The sequence below is a fragment of the Trachemys scripta genome, chromosome 10 (assembly GCF_013100865.1).
Source record: "Trachemys scripta elegans isolate TJP31775 chromosome 10, CAS_Tse_1.0, whole genome shotgun sequence".
Taxonomy (NCBI): domain Eukaryota; kingdom Metazoa; phylum Chordata; order Testudines; family Emydidae; genus Trachemys; species Trachemys scripta.
Window position 1 is genome coordinate 27173987 of NC_048307.1, and position 18223 is coordinate 27192209.

The 18223-nt window shown below is 39.3% G+C and overlaps 1 protein-coding gene across 22 annotated transcripts in view; it reads right to left on the reverse strand.

Annotated features, from left to right (window-relative positions):
• Window positions 1–18223, reverse strand: part of RBFOX1 (RNA binding fox-1 homolog 1) — a 1522779-nt gene that overhangs the window by 125616 nt on the left and 1378940 nt on the right. For all 22 annotated transcript variants that reach the window (XM_034784116.1, XM_034784117.1, XM_034784125.1 and 19 more), the window contains 4 exons: window positions 16695–16748; window positions 10381–10473; window positions 8669–8729; window positions 387–440 (listed from right to left, as the gene is read on the reverse strand). In XM_034784116.1, coding sequence (XP_034640007.1) covers window positions 387–440; window positions 8669–8729; window positions 10381–10473; window positions 16695–16748 — 262 coding nt within the window. The remainder of the gene's footprint in view (window positions 1–386; window positions 441–8668; window positions 8730–10380; window positions 10474–16694; window positions 16749–18223) is intronic.

Here is an 18223-nt window from a genome sequence, read left to right on the forward strand (position 1 = left end):
TAATATTTAAAAGAAATAAAATTATTATGGTTATATTTTCCTGTTTTACTATTAGGTGTTAGTCTAAACTACTCCTTAGGCAAAAGTGAATGTGCTGATATTTTATTTTTATATATATATATCAATAAAATAAAAGCCTACATATTAGTGTGCATTTCACAGAGAATTATATTATCTATTATGTAATATCAAATAACAGTCATATACTTGAATGTATTGTTAGGGTAGATCTTAATTTGCTCAGGTTATTGGTAAAAACCTTCATTATAAACTTTTTAATGATTGGCAAGCAATGTGAAATAAATGAACTCATACTCAAAACACTTTGTACACTTTCAACAACAACAAAAGCAAGATAAAATTAACAAGCATAATGGTACTCTTACCTGCATAGAATTCTGGACTATAAACTGCACCGACAACTGGATTTAATTTCCAGCCTACAGCAAAAACACAAAATAACAACAACAACAGAAAAAGGATTGAGTTAATTATAAATAATATTAATAAATATTACATTTCTATATAGAAAATTAGAATATGAAACTGTTACTTCAGGATACTGTAGTTTTAGTGGAAGTTGCATGTAGCTATATAAGTCTGACTTCAGTATTTAGATACTTAGAAGAAAATGATTAAACTGTTTATCTTTAAATATGCAGTGGTCTGGCTATGTCACCATGAAATATAAATGGTGGGAACTGAGGATTGTATAAAATATTGGCTTTTTTTCCAGGAGTGGGGGTATATTTTGTGAATGCTAATGCTCATAAAACACAGATTGGCTAGCATTGGCTCAAGCCAGTAAACAGTGCATTGTAGACATAAGCCACTTAAGCTTCCCCACACAGCTTTCCTACAGCAGTTCAATCCGGAGATGTGAGAACATATCTATTTCAAGCCTTGCCTCAACAAAGACTGACAATTTTTTAAAAAGTGTGACAAGCTACGTGAAAGGTTCCCCCTCACACTCCCATCTTCTCCTGAGTTAACAGGTGCACACTGAAAGCTATCTTATTCTTAGGCCTTGGCTACACTTACCCGCTAGTTCGACAGCTGGAAATCGAACTTCTGGGTTCGACTTATCGCGTCTAGTCTGGACGCGATAAGTCGAACCCGGAAGTGCTCGCCGTCGACTGCGGTACTCCAGCTCGCCAAGAGGAGTACCGCGGAGTCGACGGGGGAGCCTGCCTGCCGCGTGTGGACCAAGGTAAGTTCGAACTAATTCGAACTAAGGTACTTCGAACTTCAGCTACGTTATTCACGTAGCTGAAGTTGCGTACCTTAGTTCGAATTAGGGGGGTAGTGTAGACCTGGCCTTAGTCCACTAAAGCCATTTCACTTGGGACATGAGACGACTTGGATCCCAGGTTTCCAGAGGCAGTGGAAAAATGGAAGAAATCCTAAACAAATCTGTATCCATAGAGTGGTATTTCATATTTGTATAAGACCTTTCATCCGAAAATGCTGTATTTAAAAACTATGATCCTGAATCACTGGAGTCAACTACAGATTTGCCATTGTTTTCATTTTTGAGCAGGAGTGGGGCCTATATTTGGTGTGAGGAACATGGGAATTATCTGTGTTAAATTTTATTAATGTGATAGATAGATAGATAGATAGATAGATAGATAGATAGATAGATAGATAGATAGATAGATNGATAGATAGATAGATAGATAGATAGATAGATAGATAGATAGATAGATAGATAGATAGATAGAAGCAACGGTCTCAAGTTGCAGTGGGAGAGGTCTAGGTTGGATATTAGGAAACACTATTTCACTAGGAGGGTGGTGAAGCACTGGATTGGGTTACCTAGGGAGGTGGTGGAATCTCCATCTTTAGAGGGTTTTAAGGCACGGCTTGACAAAGCTCTCGTTGGGATGATTTAGTTCAGTAGTTCTCCAACTTTTGTACTGGTGACCCCTTTTACATAGGAAGCCTTTGAGTGTGACCCCCCTTAAATATATAAAAAAGTTTTTTTATAATTTATAACACCATTGTAATTGCTGGAGGCAAAGTGGGGTTTGGGGTGGAGGCTGACAGCTTGTGATCCCCCCCATGTAATAACCTCACAACCCCCTGAGGGGTCCCGACCCCCAGTTTGAGAACCCCTGATTTAGTTGGTGTTGGTCCTGCTTTGAGCAGGGGGTTGGACTAGATGACCTGCTGAGGTCTCTTCCAACCCTAATCTTCTATGATTCTAAGATTAGATAGATTATGTCTATATATAATCTATGGGTTTTGTGGTTATTTTACTGATGCATAAAAGGTTTCTAAGAGTTAAATCCTGCAATGAGCCAAAGCACTGGTTGTAAACACAATGCAACTGCCTGCTGCTCATATAGATAATACAAGGAAACCACTATTTGCAGACTGCTTCAGATCCCCTCTGGAGAAATCCATAAACTAATTAAAACCAGGGTCAGAGTCCCAGGTCAGAAAAAAGGTAGTTTGAATTGGATAAAATATGACAGGCACGCACACAGACTTGTGGGGGGTGGGGCTGTCCAAGAGGCAGCAGTTGCAGGAGGCATCCTGCCTCACCCAGCCTCAGTGCTTTTTTGGGGGGAGGAGGGGACGGAAGCGGTGCCTGAGTTAAGCAGAAGCCTGAGTTAACCTGACAAGGAAAGGTTAAGTTTTGGCTAAGACATTATGCATTTAGGCTTTTGTTATTTTTAACTCGTTCTCTCTCCTTGCAATGTTCTATGATAAATAATTCATACTCTCTTTTGAACACTGCTTTTACTAGCTGATCAAAGCTCCTGGAAAGGATTCCATAGCAGAGATGAAATCCAGATGGACCTGCTGGAGATAAATATGTTTAGGCGAGATCGAGGTAAATATGATTGGTAAACAGGGAGTACTGTAGCTCGGGTGATCTAGTTTAGAAGTGGGGTGAACCACCCGATTCCACTCTCAGAGAAGTGTATGCAAACTGCACTTGAAATAAGTGCCCTCACACTTGAAAGAAGTGCCAACAGAGAGACTTAGAGAGATCACAGGTGCAGCTCATCCCTGAACTATAACAATTTGGAATCCCCTTCATCTATCACTGAAATGTAGCCATCTCTGGCATGAGACACAATAAGTGTTTTTCAGAAAACAGCAACTCATCAATGTCAGAGCCCAAGTGATGGGCATTCTTCTATAAAAACAATTCATTGATAAGATAGAACAGATAGTGAAGAACAATACTATATGTTATCTACACTTCAGGGGCCAATAACATAAGCCTAAATATCCAGAATGTAATTACCTAAGTTGGAAATTGGTCAAGCCATGGTGACTAATGATTTTTTTCTTGTGAATTTTCATGAACACCTGACGGGTATTTTGACTGTTGTGTTGCACCAACTTTTCTCCTTAAAGATCCCTGATCAGTGCAGTCCAAAAGATGTGTTATTTGAATGAATTTCAGATCCTTCAGTCTCTGCTGTCAAAGGGGATGATACATATGCTCAGATTTGAACTAACACTAATGGCCACTCAATTTGTCAAAGAGAAAAAAAAATCGTGGCAGATGCAGATCGATGCTCACAGCTGAAAGTCGCACCCATATTTCATTTCCTTCCCATTCCCATTCTGATGGCTGTACCATTGAACTTTTGGAAGCTAAGACAGGAAAGACGTCATACATCATGAAAATAACAACCATTAAACTTTACTTTATCTTGTCAATGAAGTACGTACTGGCCCATAACTGTGGGTTAATCAAGCATGATAGGAGCGAGGAACTGTCAAAGAACCCAGGTTTAGCAGTTGGATGAGGCAAATTCTCCCCAGTGAGTATAATTTGATGCATTTGCCTTATTGTTACAACACTAATCTCCCCTCATGTTGAAACTCTAAAAGCTGCAACTGTGGAAAAAATAAATCTATATAGTCATCCAAAGAAATATAGGTTAAGTGCACTGTAGGGAGCAATCATGTACTGTAGGAAGCTATCCTGATTCGGCAGGAAGATGGACATAACAACATCAAAGGACATTTTCCACTTCTAAGGCCAGATACACTAGTGTGGTGTATCTGCTTTGCTCCATGTTGTCAGTAGATTCTGGCTGTATAGTTGGCATAACTAGCCATGACAGGATCACCCCATTGTAAGGGGATACCCTAGTGGCATAGAGGTTCTTACAACATCTTTCCTCTTTGCTGTTTGCACAGTTGGCATGGCTGGAGGAAAGGGATGTGGCAAGGATACCCCCTCACTGAGCTGATGTTTGGCTGTGGTTTCTGATTCTTAGGAACTAGCTCAGCATACAGAAGTGCCAGTATCAAGGCAATGCAAAGGTGAGTTTTGCAGCACCTCTCTATATCCCTGTCCTGACTTGTGCTACCAGTTCCTTGGTCACAGCTGAAGCCCCAACTCTAATACCACTTATGCAAGCCTGTGTGCCCTATAAGCCCATAGGTTTCGGTCTAGTGCCTTAAATTATAAAATGAGCATTAGACTGAAGAATAAACCTTCCTAGACTTAAATATGGGGCATGATAGGCTAGAAAATCTAAAGATGTCTGAAAGTCACTTTGCCAGACTAGTGCATGTTCCTTACAAGGCAGGTAACTCACAATGAAAAAGCAGCTATATTTCCAAAAGAGATGACAAGCACAAAGTAAGTAACAAAAATCCATCTATCTGCTAGCATAAACTTGCATGACCAGTTGTGGTAGCAATTACATACACCTCCACCTCAATATAACGCTGTCCTTGGGAGCCACAAAATCTTATCGTGTTATAGGTGAAACCACGTTATATCGAACTTGCTTTGATACACCGGAGTGCGCAGCCCTACCCCACCCGCCCCCCGAGCACTGCTTTACCACGTATATCGTGTTATATCGGGTCGCGTTATATCGGGGTAGAGGTGTATTTCTTGAGTAATTAACCATTTGGGGAATTTTTCAAGGTTTTATTTCCAAAAGCTCCAACTCATAAAAAGAACCCCCTTGTAGAAACAAAACTGCATTTGCATATCTGTTAGAAATCCAGGTTTATTCTGTTTTAGTATCTGCTCAGTGTGTGAGTAGTGTGTTCATTATATAATCTCTGCTAACGAACTACTGGTTAGGTGCCTGGGTGAAACATAAAATACAGCACATCGTAATTTTTTAGAAATGCAATCTCCCAAATACCTGATATAACTATACAAAAGACAAAACGGTGTGTGCTGTGACTATATTATGCCTACCACTCAGAGACTCGTACACTTAAAAATCTATCCCCATATGTTGAAAAAAGGACCTTTAAGAATACCTACATATATAAACAAATTATTCCAAGTTATTTGCCTCAGACACAGCTTGCAAATGCTGACACTTATGTAGAGGAGCACATAACATAATATTTATATTTTAACTTTTACATCTCATTTGAAAGATGGCACCTTCAACAATACAATATCCTTTAATACAATCATGGAGTATATTGGTTCAGTGCCTACAAACAGGCAGAGGATTGACAAATATTATCATACAGTTTGTGGATAATTGATATTGAGAATATTAATTAAAGAACCCAAAGTATGACACTGGAAATCATGTCTGTATTTTGTTCCTATGAACATAATTATTGTTATAGCCCAATGTGTTTATTGTGACATTGAAGCACTTATCTACATGTGCTCACTCAGTCAGTCCCAGCAGCTTGCTAACAGGGGTGTGAAGGTGCATGTGGATCAGGCCTGCTGACAGCAATTCTGGGCCCCAGGGCAGAACCGTTAATGGGCCCCAAGCATGCACAAAAATCACAGAATATCAGAGTTAGAAGGGACCTCAAGAGATCATCTAGTCCAACCCCCTGCTCAAAGCAGGACCAATCCCCCAGACAGATTTTTTCCCCAGATGCCTAAATGACCCCCTCAGGTTTTGAACTCACAACCCTGGATTTAGCAGGCCAATGCTCAAACCACTGAGCTATCCCTCCCCCTGACAAGCTGCGCCCACGCATGACATTTGGGCAATGCTGCCAGCTCCATTGCTGGTGCCCAGTGAGCTGCTGGCTGCGGTGCTGGGAGCGCTCTTCTGGAATGGCCATGGCTTCCAAATGCCCACCCAGTAGGGTTGCCAACTGTCTAATCGCACAAATCCAAAGACCGATAGCCTACCCCCTACCTTGCCCCTTTCCTGAGAACACGCCCCATCCCACCCCTTCTCTGAGGCCCAACCCCCTGCTCACTCCATCCTCCCTCCCTCCGTCACTCGCTCTCCCCACCCGCACTCACTTTCACCAGGCTGGGGCAGGGAGTTGGGGTATGGGAGGGGGTGCAGGATGCAGGCTCTGGGAGGGAGTTTGGGTGCTGGAGGGGATCCAGGGGGAGGACTCCGGGAGGGAGTTTGGGTGTGAGGTGAGGGCTCTAGGCTGGGGTAGGGGGTTAGGGTGCAGGAGGGGATCAGGGGTCAGTGTTTACCTCAGGCAGCTCCCAAAAGCGACTGGCACAGCCCTCTGGCAGCGGTTCCCAGGCAGGGGCCCCAGGGGGGTCTCCGTGCGCCGCTGCCCGCAGTTCCCAGCCAATAAGAGCTGCGGAGTTGGCACTCAGGTCAGGGGCAGTGCATGGAGACCCCCGCCCCAGGGGCCACAGGGACGTGCTGGCCGCTTCTGGGAGCAGTGTGGAGCGGAGCGAGAGGGCAGGTCTGCCTTAGCCCTGCTGTGCTGCCGGCAGCAGCTGGGGGCCCCTGGGCCCTTTTAAATCACTTGAGCCCCATGGCAATTGCCTCCCAACCCGTCAGCGGGCCTGTGTGTGATACTTTGAACAAGCACTACAAACTAGGTCATTATGTGGGCTTACATGTCTGATTGCTGATTTTTCCCAGCCGGAGAAAAGATTAAAAATGAGGAACACAAGAGAAGAAGTTCACGAAAAAGCTTCAAATTATGTGGGAAATGCTTTTATCAACACAATTTCAGGAGCCTACATTTCAGGTGTAAAAAAAATGACAATACTAAAAAGCAAGGTAACACATACTCTGTGTGACACCGAAGTAAACTTGTCCCTAAAACACATGATAATATTCATAAGAAGATTGAGCTTCCTTTTCAAGCATCATCCCTAAGGTTGGATTTGATATTTGATTCTTAATAGAGAAAACCCTGTTCCTTAGCCTGTGTCGTAAGATTAATTTAAATATGCACAAAATCATTTATAACAAACCTTCTTTTATCCCCTCTGTCATACAACTTATTGAACAGAAGAGTGAAATCTTCACATGTATATAAAATATTCCAACTTATTGTTAGAAAAAAATGTTATTGTATGACCCAGTCAAGCCTTGTGCCTGTCTGGCTTGATTCACTGGGATGACATTTTATATAAAGATCAGCAACAATGAAGGAAGCTTTCCATTTTCATCACTTGGACAGACACATATTCACATGAATTAAAAAAAAAAAAAACTAAGAAAAGTTTCTAGAAGACCCTGAGGAATTTCAGACTAGTCCTTCCCAAATTATTATAAACAGGTCAATAATTATATGTCAAATTGAGAACAGTTATTTTATTTTTGTTGTGCTGGGGGGGAGGTTAGGGGGGAGTATGACACATTCACTAAAAAATAAACAGCTTACTTCTGTTTGCCCCACTTTTTAGCAAAATCTCAATAATGAGCTCTCAAATGTGGAAAATAAGTTCCATTGTATTTTAGCACTGAAGAGTGTCTCAGCCAATTGTGGCAACCTGCCTTTATTGATCATACGTGTTCAGTTTTCGTTTGTATTTTTTGATGGGCCAATAGGAACAAAGATATTAGTTTGGAAAGCAAATGGCTATAGCAAAAGTATCCAAGCCAAATAGAACAAATAATTGTTGTCAGTAAATCCATTTCTGTGCTATTTTTTGTAGTTGAAAGGTGTTAATGATTTGACATAACTCACAGTAAATAATCTTTTTTGGCAAAGCTGCTGAATTAAGCACTGGAAAAGGGATGGGGGGAAATCTCTTTGAAAAGCATTGCCCAGAACACCCCTCCCCCCATTTCTACACATGACTCTTCTGTCATTAGTCTACAATATTGTACCCATTTGTTAAATCAACAGCAAGGCCATCATTTTTAGGTGATTTCCTAATTAGATTCCTTTATAGAAAAGGGGGAACCTTTTGCTCTCTACTCTCAACAAATTGTGGAACAGACAACAGAAACAATCCTGAAGTAAGCTGTATTATGATAATACCAAAGAGCAGCTCCTGCTTGACAGAGGGAGCATCCTTCCTACCTTCCCTGAAACTACATCATCCAGGGCAAAATTGTCCCTATGATTAGTTCACTCACTGCTATACTAACGCTGCACAAAGCTAGAAGAGAATAATCATGTCTTAGCAGGTATATTCTCTGATATATGCAGCATCAGTTTACATATTGCTACTATAGTTCATCATTTAGGTTCTGATCCTGCAACTCGTTGCATGCAAATGGAATGCTGTGCCTACAAGGAGCCACATTGAAGTCAACAGATCTCTGCCCAAGTGCATCAGTTTGCCCAACAATAGGCCTCAGTCCTGCAATGAACTTTGTGAGAATGGCTCCATGAAACTCTGTAGAGGCCACATGAAGTCATTAGGACTGCATGCCATTGCAGGAGTCCACCCACAAGGGGCAGCTTGCAACGTTAGGGCTTACATGCATTCTAGTATTTGACAGTAAAAGAAAGGATCAAAAGCTCACGCACTTACCATTCGTATAAGGGTTGACTGTCTTTTTATTTGTCATTACACGTGCTGTCGCGTTATTTACCTATGCACATAGAAAATTAAATTAGTAAATGTTATAGAGAGAGTCTATGGTACTATTAAATGCATGCATTATTACCGCTATTAGTCATATAAAAATAAAATGCAATTTAATTTTTAAAAGGCAGGAGGTGCATAACAAAATCATACTATATATAATTACATTTACTTTCATAACCATTTAAACTTACAAATCATTTCAATAAAGCAACATCATATCATTTAAACTTTAATAAAGACACATTAAAAGCAAATTAAAAAGGTACTGCATAATTTAAGATTTAAGAGCATGCTTATATTCCATGATAACACTGAAACAATAAATATTTAAAAAATATCTTTTATATGAAGGAACATGCAGTGGAGTAGAGGGGGGAGAGACAAGGTACAAGGAAACAAATAAAATGTCAAAAAAAGGGACAAACGAATTTTAGCAGTGTGCAACATAACCCTTTAGAAGAGAAGTACCATTGGAAAAGCAACATCTAGCATTCAACACTTGGAACAAGAGCCTTTTTCATTGCAAGAATTAACAAAATCATTCAAGCTTTAAAATCACAGCTAACAAAAGGATAAAAAGAGGGTGCATTATTTAACACAATATGGAGTTAACAATCTGAGTAAGATGTGCACGAAGTCATATCCTCAATCCAATCAGTGCCTCCCAGGCTTGCTTAAAACGTACACTCAATTACAGGCGTACCAATATAGAAAAAAATATAGCATCAAGAAAACTTAATACAACAAGTCAAAAAAATTCACGTGGTATATCAGCGCTAAATACGTGAAACGGCAGATGGACTTCTCCACTTACCATTCAGCACCATCGCCAGCATGGGTATGTATACAGTTACCATGGTTACTGAGAGTTTGGTGAGGGCCCTAAGCGCTACCGTCGAAGGGGGAAAATGAAAAGGCAAAATATGCAACATCTTACTCAAAAGACGACAGCATTTTCAATTGGTATTTTTTCTCTCTTTTTTTTTTTTATTCTAACAAATATGACTCTGAGGCAGTGTTGAAGGGGACCCAGTGGTACCAAAAATATTTGGGTTTGTTTTCTGATGGGGATGGATGGATCAGGCCAACCAGGAAAACTAGCCTGGTGGTTACTCTGAAATGAAACTTCCAAACCAATTGATTTGGTTGTTGTTCTTTTGTTTTACTTTTGTCTCTTTTTATATCTTTTGGATGCTATAATCTCCCAATCTGAGTTATTTTGAAAGCCACTGTGGATCCCACATCAACCCGGCATCAAAAAGAAAAAAACCCGACCTTTTGTTTGTATTTGTTTTTGATTTTTGTTTGTTTGTTGTTTTTTTGGAATTTACTGCACCCATTGATTTACAAAACATAGAAAATAATAACTTCAAAATATTAAAGCTTTCATTTTGTCTCGTTTCTGTCATCCACCTTAGAGCAATAATGATAATAATAATAATAATAATAATAATAATCACAAAAGAAATAATAATAAAAAAAAACCCAAGTAAGGCCAGATTATCTCTTTATATATAAATATATATATATATATAAACAATGGGAAGGGGAAAGGGGAGCACACAAAAGACACCAATGATGCATCTGAAACAACAAATGAGAGTGAAGCAGACATTTATAAAAAAGATGAAAAGGAAAATATTTTGAACATGCACCTCGATTTTACGGCCCTCTACCACGGTGCCGTGTAATTTCTCCCTCGCCCTGTCCGCATCAGCACTATTTTCGAAAGTTACGAAACCAAATCCCTGCATGCAGGAGGGAGAAGGGGGGAAAACAACATGCACATTATTATTTCAGTCAATGACCACTTGTTTGCTTATGTTCTCTCGCTTTAATTTAATATTTTCTTGTTCTTGCTTCATTTCTGTAACATGCAAATTAGAAAAATTATAATCATACTGAGATGTGCAATAAATAAGCGACAAATGTGAACAAGTTTTTTTTTTCTCTTTCATCAGTTAGATAACACCCCCTGAAGAATTCAAAGAATGATACCAAAGATACCTTTCTCAATGTCACTACAGAGGAAAATAAATCTAACAAAAAAATGAAATCAAAATCAAATTTACAGTGTCTTCACATAGAAAAAATGAAATAATGAGAAAGAAAGTGGACCACTTTTTAATGACATGCAGATAGTCTCAACAAAATAAAAAAAACGTGGGCACAAAATTCAACACTGAATGCCAATATACTCTAAAACATTGCCTACTTAGTCATGCTGTTGTGATTGTAAGAAACATTTTTCCCATGCAACACTAGGGTTATTTAAACTTTTGTCAAACTGTATAGCCTTTACTTATTTTTTTATAAAAAACAAAAAAACAAAAAAGAAAAGAAAAAGAAAAGAAAAGAAAAGAAAACCACCAACAAAAGTGGTACTTTTATAACTAAGCATAAACTTTCTGGTTTTCAAAAAATCAAACAAAATCACATGATGTGAATAGAAAGAAACTTTGATAAAGTAATAAAAATGCAAACATTTTGAATAAGTTTAACTGCTTCATTCGGTATTATTTTTGATATACAGTACATGCAACTGAGACTGTTTACTCTACCTACTCCCATGTTAGTGGGATAGAGTTATGCAACTTTGAGATATTATCATGAAAAAAACTAACCACTAAATACTTCAACACCAAAGGAAGACATGTGTATGTCTTTTCCGCTGCATATTAGTTCTTTAACTATTCTAAGCACTTAACATTCTTATATTAGACTAAACAAAGACTTCCAAGCTTGCTAGCATTCTTTTTTTTGTTGTGCTAAAGCAGATACATACAATTTTAAACTTGGAAAAATTAAAATGCTTCATCTACCACTGACATTGTTGCTAAAATAACTTTAAAAATGACATTTCATTATTTAAAAAACAAAACAAACATTTATATATCATGATCAGAAAATGTATTCCAACCCTTTGAAACAATTCAAATATTGCCAATGCTATGCTTTTGCATGTCACCTTCTATAATTTAAGGCCAATTATCCCAATAGAAAAGCATTAACCATGCTCAGTGTTTCAAATCAACAAGCATGTGCAAAACATACATGATCCTTTGTTAAGGACTGTTCCCATTCCAAGTTCTTCTGCTGTATATAAAACAAATCCTGTCCCAGCCACTCACAATTTTCATCCTCATTCACAAAGAATTCTCAGAACAACTTTTTTTGTGCAGTGCTCATCTTTGTTAGGCCTGGTCTACACCTAAAAATTAGATCAATATAACTATGTCTCTCAGGGGTGTGACAAAGTTAGGTCAACTTAACTCATACTGTAGATGCAGCTAGCTAACACCTCTTGGAGAGGTGGATTAATTACATTGATGAGAAAAAACATTCCATCAATGTAAGAAGTGTCTGCACTATGGCACTACCGCGCACAGTGGCAGCACCGTAGCTATGACGCTGTAGCATAGACATGCCTTTAGGCACCTCAAGCAAGAGATGTTATACTTCCACACACCTCTGCCCCTGGCCAGGTCCCCACCACTGTGTTAATAACACATGACATAAACCGTGAAGGACAAACTTTATAAAGCCAATCTTGATATAAAAATATGTATCTATAATTCTGCTAACTAAAGCTGCATCCACTTCCTCAACCAGGGTAACATTATTTCTGAGGGAAACATGGAATCTCTGTGGCAACACTGCTTCTATGCATAACTTAGTCACCTTCTCCCTCTCCGCCTGGTCCAGTCCATTGTTTAATTTTGCAGTCAATGTCTATCCAACCCAGTAACTCCTTCCCAGCAATCTAACCTATCACTACTTGCCCTGTATTAGCAAAAAGGGTCTATGGATTAGGAAAGGGGAGGGGCAGAACGTTAAGGTTTTTTTGGGGGGGGGAGAGGGGGGAAGGGAGATATTCAACCCAGAAAAACAAACACTTTTAACTAAACAGGAACAAACACAAACCATTCAGAATATCATACACACAAAACCAAAATAGTGAATTAATGTGTGAAAAAACATTAAGAAACTATTGGAAATTATCTTTTAAAAGTGGAGATTGGTATTCCTTTTATCTATTCCAGCCACAGATTTATTTATTCTTGTGCATTATGTAGGGAAGTGTGTGTATGTACATGTGTGTATAGCAGTAATGTATGGGTGCAATTTTCCATCCTCTTCTAATTAATTCTCAAACAACATACTGGCTACTTTCAATTGCTATTTACCCACCCATTAAACCTCCCATGTTGGAATAGCTCTGTAAACAAACTCTTAGGGCTGGTCCACACTAACCCCCCACTTCGAACTAAGATACGCAACTTCAGCTACGTGAATAACGTAGCTGAAGTCGAAATATCTTAGTTCGAACTTACCGCGGGTCCACACGTGGCAGGCAGGCTCCCCCGTCGACTCCGCGTACTCCTCTCGTGGAGCAGGAGTACTGGCATCAATGGCGAGCACTTCCAGGATTGATCCCAGAAGATCGATTGCTTACCGCCGGACCCGGAGGTAAGTATAGACGTACCCTAAAATTCAAGTGCCACTGAAAAAATTCTTTAGCACAACCTTATCACTGCAGCCATTGAACCAGTGACCTAAAGTTCACATAATAGTGTAAGTTACTCTAATATTGTCTAACTGTTTGTTCACCTCTCTCCTCCAAGCAGAATAGTCATCTTCCCTGAGTGGCAAGAACTGAAAATTTGGTATGAGTTCTAAGACTGTTAATTATGACCTAGAATTCTAAAAACAGTCACCCAAAATAAAATATCATAAAAAAAGCACCTTTAGTTAATACTAAGGTGGAGCTACAAACTAACTAAAGACAAAATATCCAAACATTTAGGAATGTGTGGCAGCTGTCATTTTGAATTCCTTACATTTATTTTTTCTTATGCATTAACATTACTTAAACAAAGCTTTTATATACTTTTTACACTCATATTTTAATTTACAGAAACTTTATCGGATAACTTTTATTCATCAGGTGCATAGAACTCTCTCTCACACACACACACACTTTTACATATCTATGTACATTCCACACTCAGCATAACTGCAACTAAACAAATATTTATTATTGTACTAATCCATAATATGAGCTATCAAGTGCTCAGATACCTTAAAGGACACTGAAGGAAACAAACAAACAAACAAAACCCCCGTACTTGACCATTAACCAAGTTTTAAATGGCAATGCATAGTCTTGTTTTTGATTGGGGCAATGGTTGGGAGTTTTTGTTTGTTTATTTTGAAGGGCTAACGGGCCTTATATTATGGACAAATGAGCACATACATGTTTGTAAAATCATTAAATAATTTACAAATATAGAAAGATGGTGTTCATTGTTGTTAGAGTACTTTTACATCTCTAGAGTAAAATCTTACCTTAGCAGCTCTGCAATCGTCCCTAAAGGACAAAACCAATTTGCAGCAGCTGTGGACAGTTACTGAAACCCAGAGCCTCAACCGGTTAGTTAAGGAAACATCTTCAAGGTTAAAATGCTAGAGCAATATTACAATGAGTCTGCTTCTGACTGATATAAACTGAATTGTCCTCACAGGATTGGAGTGGGAAACTTGTGAGTTCCCTCAGATTGCCTTCTCTGAGCTTATGTTTCCACTTTATGGCAAAGGACATATAGTAACTCCTCACTTAACGTTGTAGTTATGTTCCTGAAAAATGCGATTTTAAGTGAAACGATGTTAAGCAAATCTAATTTCCCCATAAGAATTAATGTAAGTGTGGGGGGTTAGGTTCCAGGGGAAATTTTTTTTGCCAGACAAAAGGCATTATATACATTTTAAACAATTTAATACAAGCAATTTAATACACCCTACAGGTATAAGTTTTAAATAATTTTAAAGAAACCATTTAATACTACAATCATCACTGCTGAGTATGAAGCTTGCTTGAGGCGGTGGAGTCAGAGAGAGGAAGAGGGTGGATTGTCCGGCTGCTCCTCTTGCTGTTCTTGCAAGCACAGGCACTGACTTTGCTGAGGACAGGGGGCTCAGCCCTCGGCCCATCCACCCCACCCTTTCCCCCAAGTCCCCACCCTTGACCGACCTCTTCTCCCCCCTCACCTCCTCCCCCTTTACTTCGCATGCTGCATCCTCACTCCTTCCCTTTCCCTCCCGCCCTTCTGAATGCTGCAAGCCAGCTGATTGCCGTGGGCAGGAGGCAGGGGAGGTAGGGGGGAGGTGCGCCGAGTCCTCGTCCTGCCCCCTCCCCCCTGCCCGGGGCAATCAGCTGGCTTGCGGCGTTTCGGAGGCAGGAGGGAGGAGCAAGGACTTGGCACGCAGGCTCCCTCTCCGCCTCCCCCTGCCCAGGGCAATCAGCTGGTTTGCAGTGTTCAGGAGGCAGGGAAGGGAGGGGGAGCCTGCGTGCCGAAAGCCAGCTGATTGCCGCGGGAAGAAGGAGGGGGAAGGCGCTGATCTGCGGGGTCTGCCAGCGGGCGGGAGGTGCTTGGGGGGGGAGGCTGCCAGCTCTGGAGAAAGCAGGCAGCAAAGACGTAAGAGCGGAGCATTGCACAACTTTAAATGAGCGTGTTCCCTAATTGATCAGCAATGAAACAATGTTAACCCGGACGACTTTAAGTGAGGAGTTACTGTCAATTGGGGGTGGTGGGCAGTTTGAGCACTGCTTTGGAGGCAAATTGCTATTCTCTCTTTATCTGCATTAGTACTCGGGTTTTCTGCATTTGAATTGTTTCGTGTCATGTAAGCTGCAGTTTACAGAAGTACCCATGCTCAATTCCTGTTTAAATGCAAAAGGTGATTTGATGTGCTTGTTAACTGCATTACTGGCATCTACTCTTTTAATCGCAGACAGAGAGTGCTAAGGAAACTGAGCCTTGTGAGACCCTCTCCAAGAGCTTTTTTATAGTGTAGGACAGTGGGAGGTTTGCATGGCACAGATGCCAACCCCTACTGTAGACATGCTGCCCCACTGTAAAAGCTGACTTGAGCTGGTGCAGCACCCATCCAATAAGGTTCTGGAGTTTAAGGCCTATGATGATTGCATCATTTTATATGGAAGAAAAGGTGACCGTTTTAAATTTAGAATTGAAAATGCTGACACATTAGGAGAGGGATTAGCAGAAGGATTATAATGTATCTGACATACTAAAAGAGAAAAAGGCTTCCATCATTAATACCGAATCATATGTAGGAGGGGAAGAATTATTACAAGTCGAATATATAGGGAGACAAAGATTAGAATGAGTCTGACATAAGGGGAAGAGAGTTACCATGCATATGACATAAACATAGAAAATTATAGTGCGGCTGATCTGGGTAAGATTTATGGGAAAATGACTGTTTTGCACCATTTAATGTAAATTATCGAAGCATAACAATCTTATTTTTTTATTTCTTAAGTACCCAATAAATCAGACTACAAATTTAAAGCAAAGTAACTTTCAGGAGAACTAAAATAAACGTACAATACAGTACATTGTCTTTATCGGTAGAAATACTAAAATAAATTGTATTCAAAGGGTTGGTGCATTGAAGTTTTTAACTAACCAGGAAAACATCTGCACATCAATAATCTGGAATAATCACATATTTTATTGAGTAATTACTCAAGAGGATATTAGATTATATTACCAATTTTCATTTCAATAGCAGAAAATACCTATTCTAGCAAATGATCTGCTTATTTTTCTGCAAATATGACTCATTTTATAAAATGAGTAAGGTAATTATCACTGGAGGATAAAGAATCAGCCTATACAATATATGATTATATTTAAAAGCGGAAAACAAAATTCCCATTGAACTTTGACAGTTTATAGTAGTTATAATTTTTCCTTTCAAAGGATTTAAAATGAGTCCACTGAATTTCTTGCTGTTTGGGAAACTGACAAAAGGCTTCAAAAGGTGTTTCCATTCAAGTGGATTTTTAAGATGCATTTATTACACTAGTGCAGTTGTTTTCTCTTAATCTTATCACATACTAAAAATCAATTAACTGATTCTTCTGGTGAATTAAACTGCTTACCTTTGAGCCTCGCTCATTAAAAATAATTTCAACATCTAAGATTTTACCAAATTGCTGAAAAGAAATAGAAAGATCACATGAACATAAGAAAATCTGAAAACATCATAACAGAGATGTAGCAAAGATATTTCATAGTATTAGAAGATTTAGTACCTCATATATAGAAAGATATTAAACTACAGGCCAGTCAAGCAATAAAAAAAATGACAAACTGAAGAGTAGCTGAATCAAATGCATGTTGTGATGAGCCTGATACATAGCTAAAACTGCACCACTACCATTCTGCATAATCAATAACAGCAATTAAAATATAATAGCACCTGCTGACTGTGAACCACACTATGGTTAAACTCATATCACAGTGACGTTAAAGAGAAAAGTTGGTGAGGTAATATCTTTTATTGGACCAACTTTTGTTGGTAAGAGAGACAAGTTTGTGACCGTACACAGAGCTCTTTTTCAGGCCTGAAAAAGAGCTCTGTATGAGCTTAAAAGCTGTCTTTCTCACCATAAGAGGTTGATCCAATAAAAAACATTACCTCACCCACTTTGTCTCTAATACCCCGGGACCAATAGGCTACAAAAACACTGCATATCACACTGTGAAATGAAAGTCCCGACATTTTACTTACTTTTTAATGGCTTTTCAGTCCTCTTATAATGATGTTTCAGTATAGGTAATATCCCACTGTGCAACTCCCCTTGGAGTGCAGCAATCACCACCCACCAGACAGGTATTAATTGTTGCATTTAAAGGTGATTATCACCTCCCACTCATCCTCAGAGGAATATTAGCCCCTTGGTCTTGTTCTAGTTGCTCCCAGTGAAATGAAGAGGAATAAGGACATATTTGCTACAGCTTCTTCTGTGAGTAAAGATACAGGGTGAAATCCAGGCTTTATTTAAAAATCAAATGGGAATTCTGTTATTGATTTCAGTGGAGCCAGTATTTTACCCATATCTTCTAAAAGGATACACCACAGCTTCCAGTGCCCCCTCAAAGAAGATAAAGAGAGAGACTTCCACCAGTGCTGAGTTTTTCCCAAACAAGTTTTGTCCTACCTTAGTGAAACTCTGTTACTTGTGCGTGGGAATAAACCGTACATCTTATAATAATAATTACTATTATTATTGGTGTTATCATAGCCCTAGACACTGTTCAAACATGCAAAAACGCACAGGTTCTGTCCTAAAGAAAGAAGTTTCACTATACCTGCTTTGGTAAAGGGAATGAATGCTAACCCTGGGCAATATTTAGTATGGATAAGTCAGAACATTTTTTGATGCAACACGTTTTATGGTGTGACACTTTCCAGTACATCATTCAATGTGTCATGTTCTGCTATTTCATGTGTCACTAACATGTCATGTGAAGCAGTGTAACTCTGGTGAGGCAATGTAAGTGACAAACAATATACTACAATGGAAAGACAAAACAATGCAGGCAGAAACAGAATAACCTAGTGAGTGTATAATATACTACAGAAATTAGACTCCACTCCAGTCTACTAAGTACCTTAAGATATGGT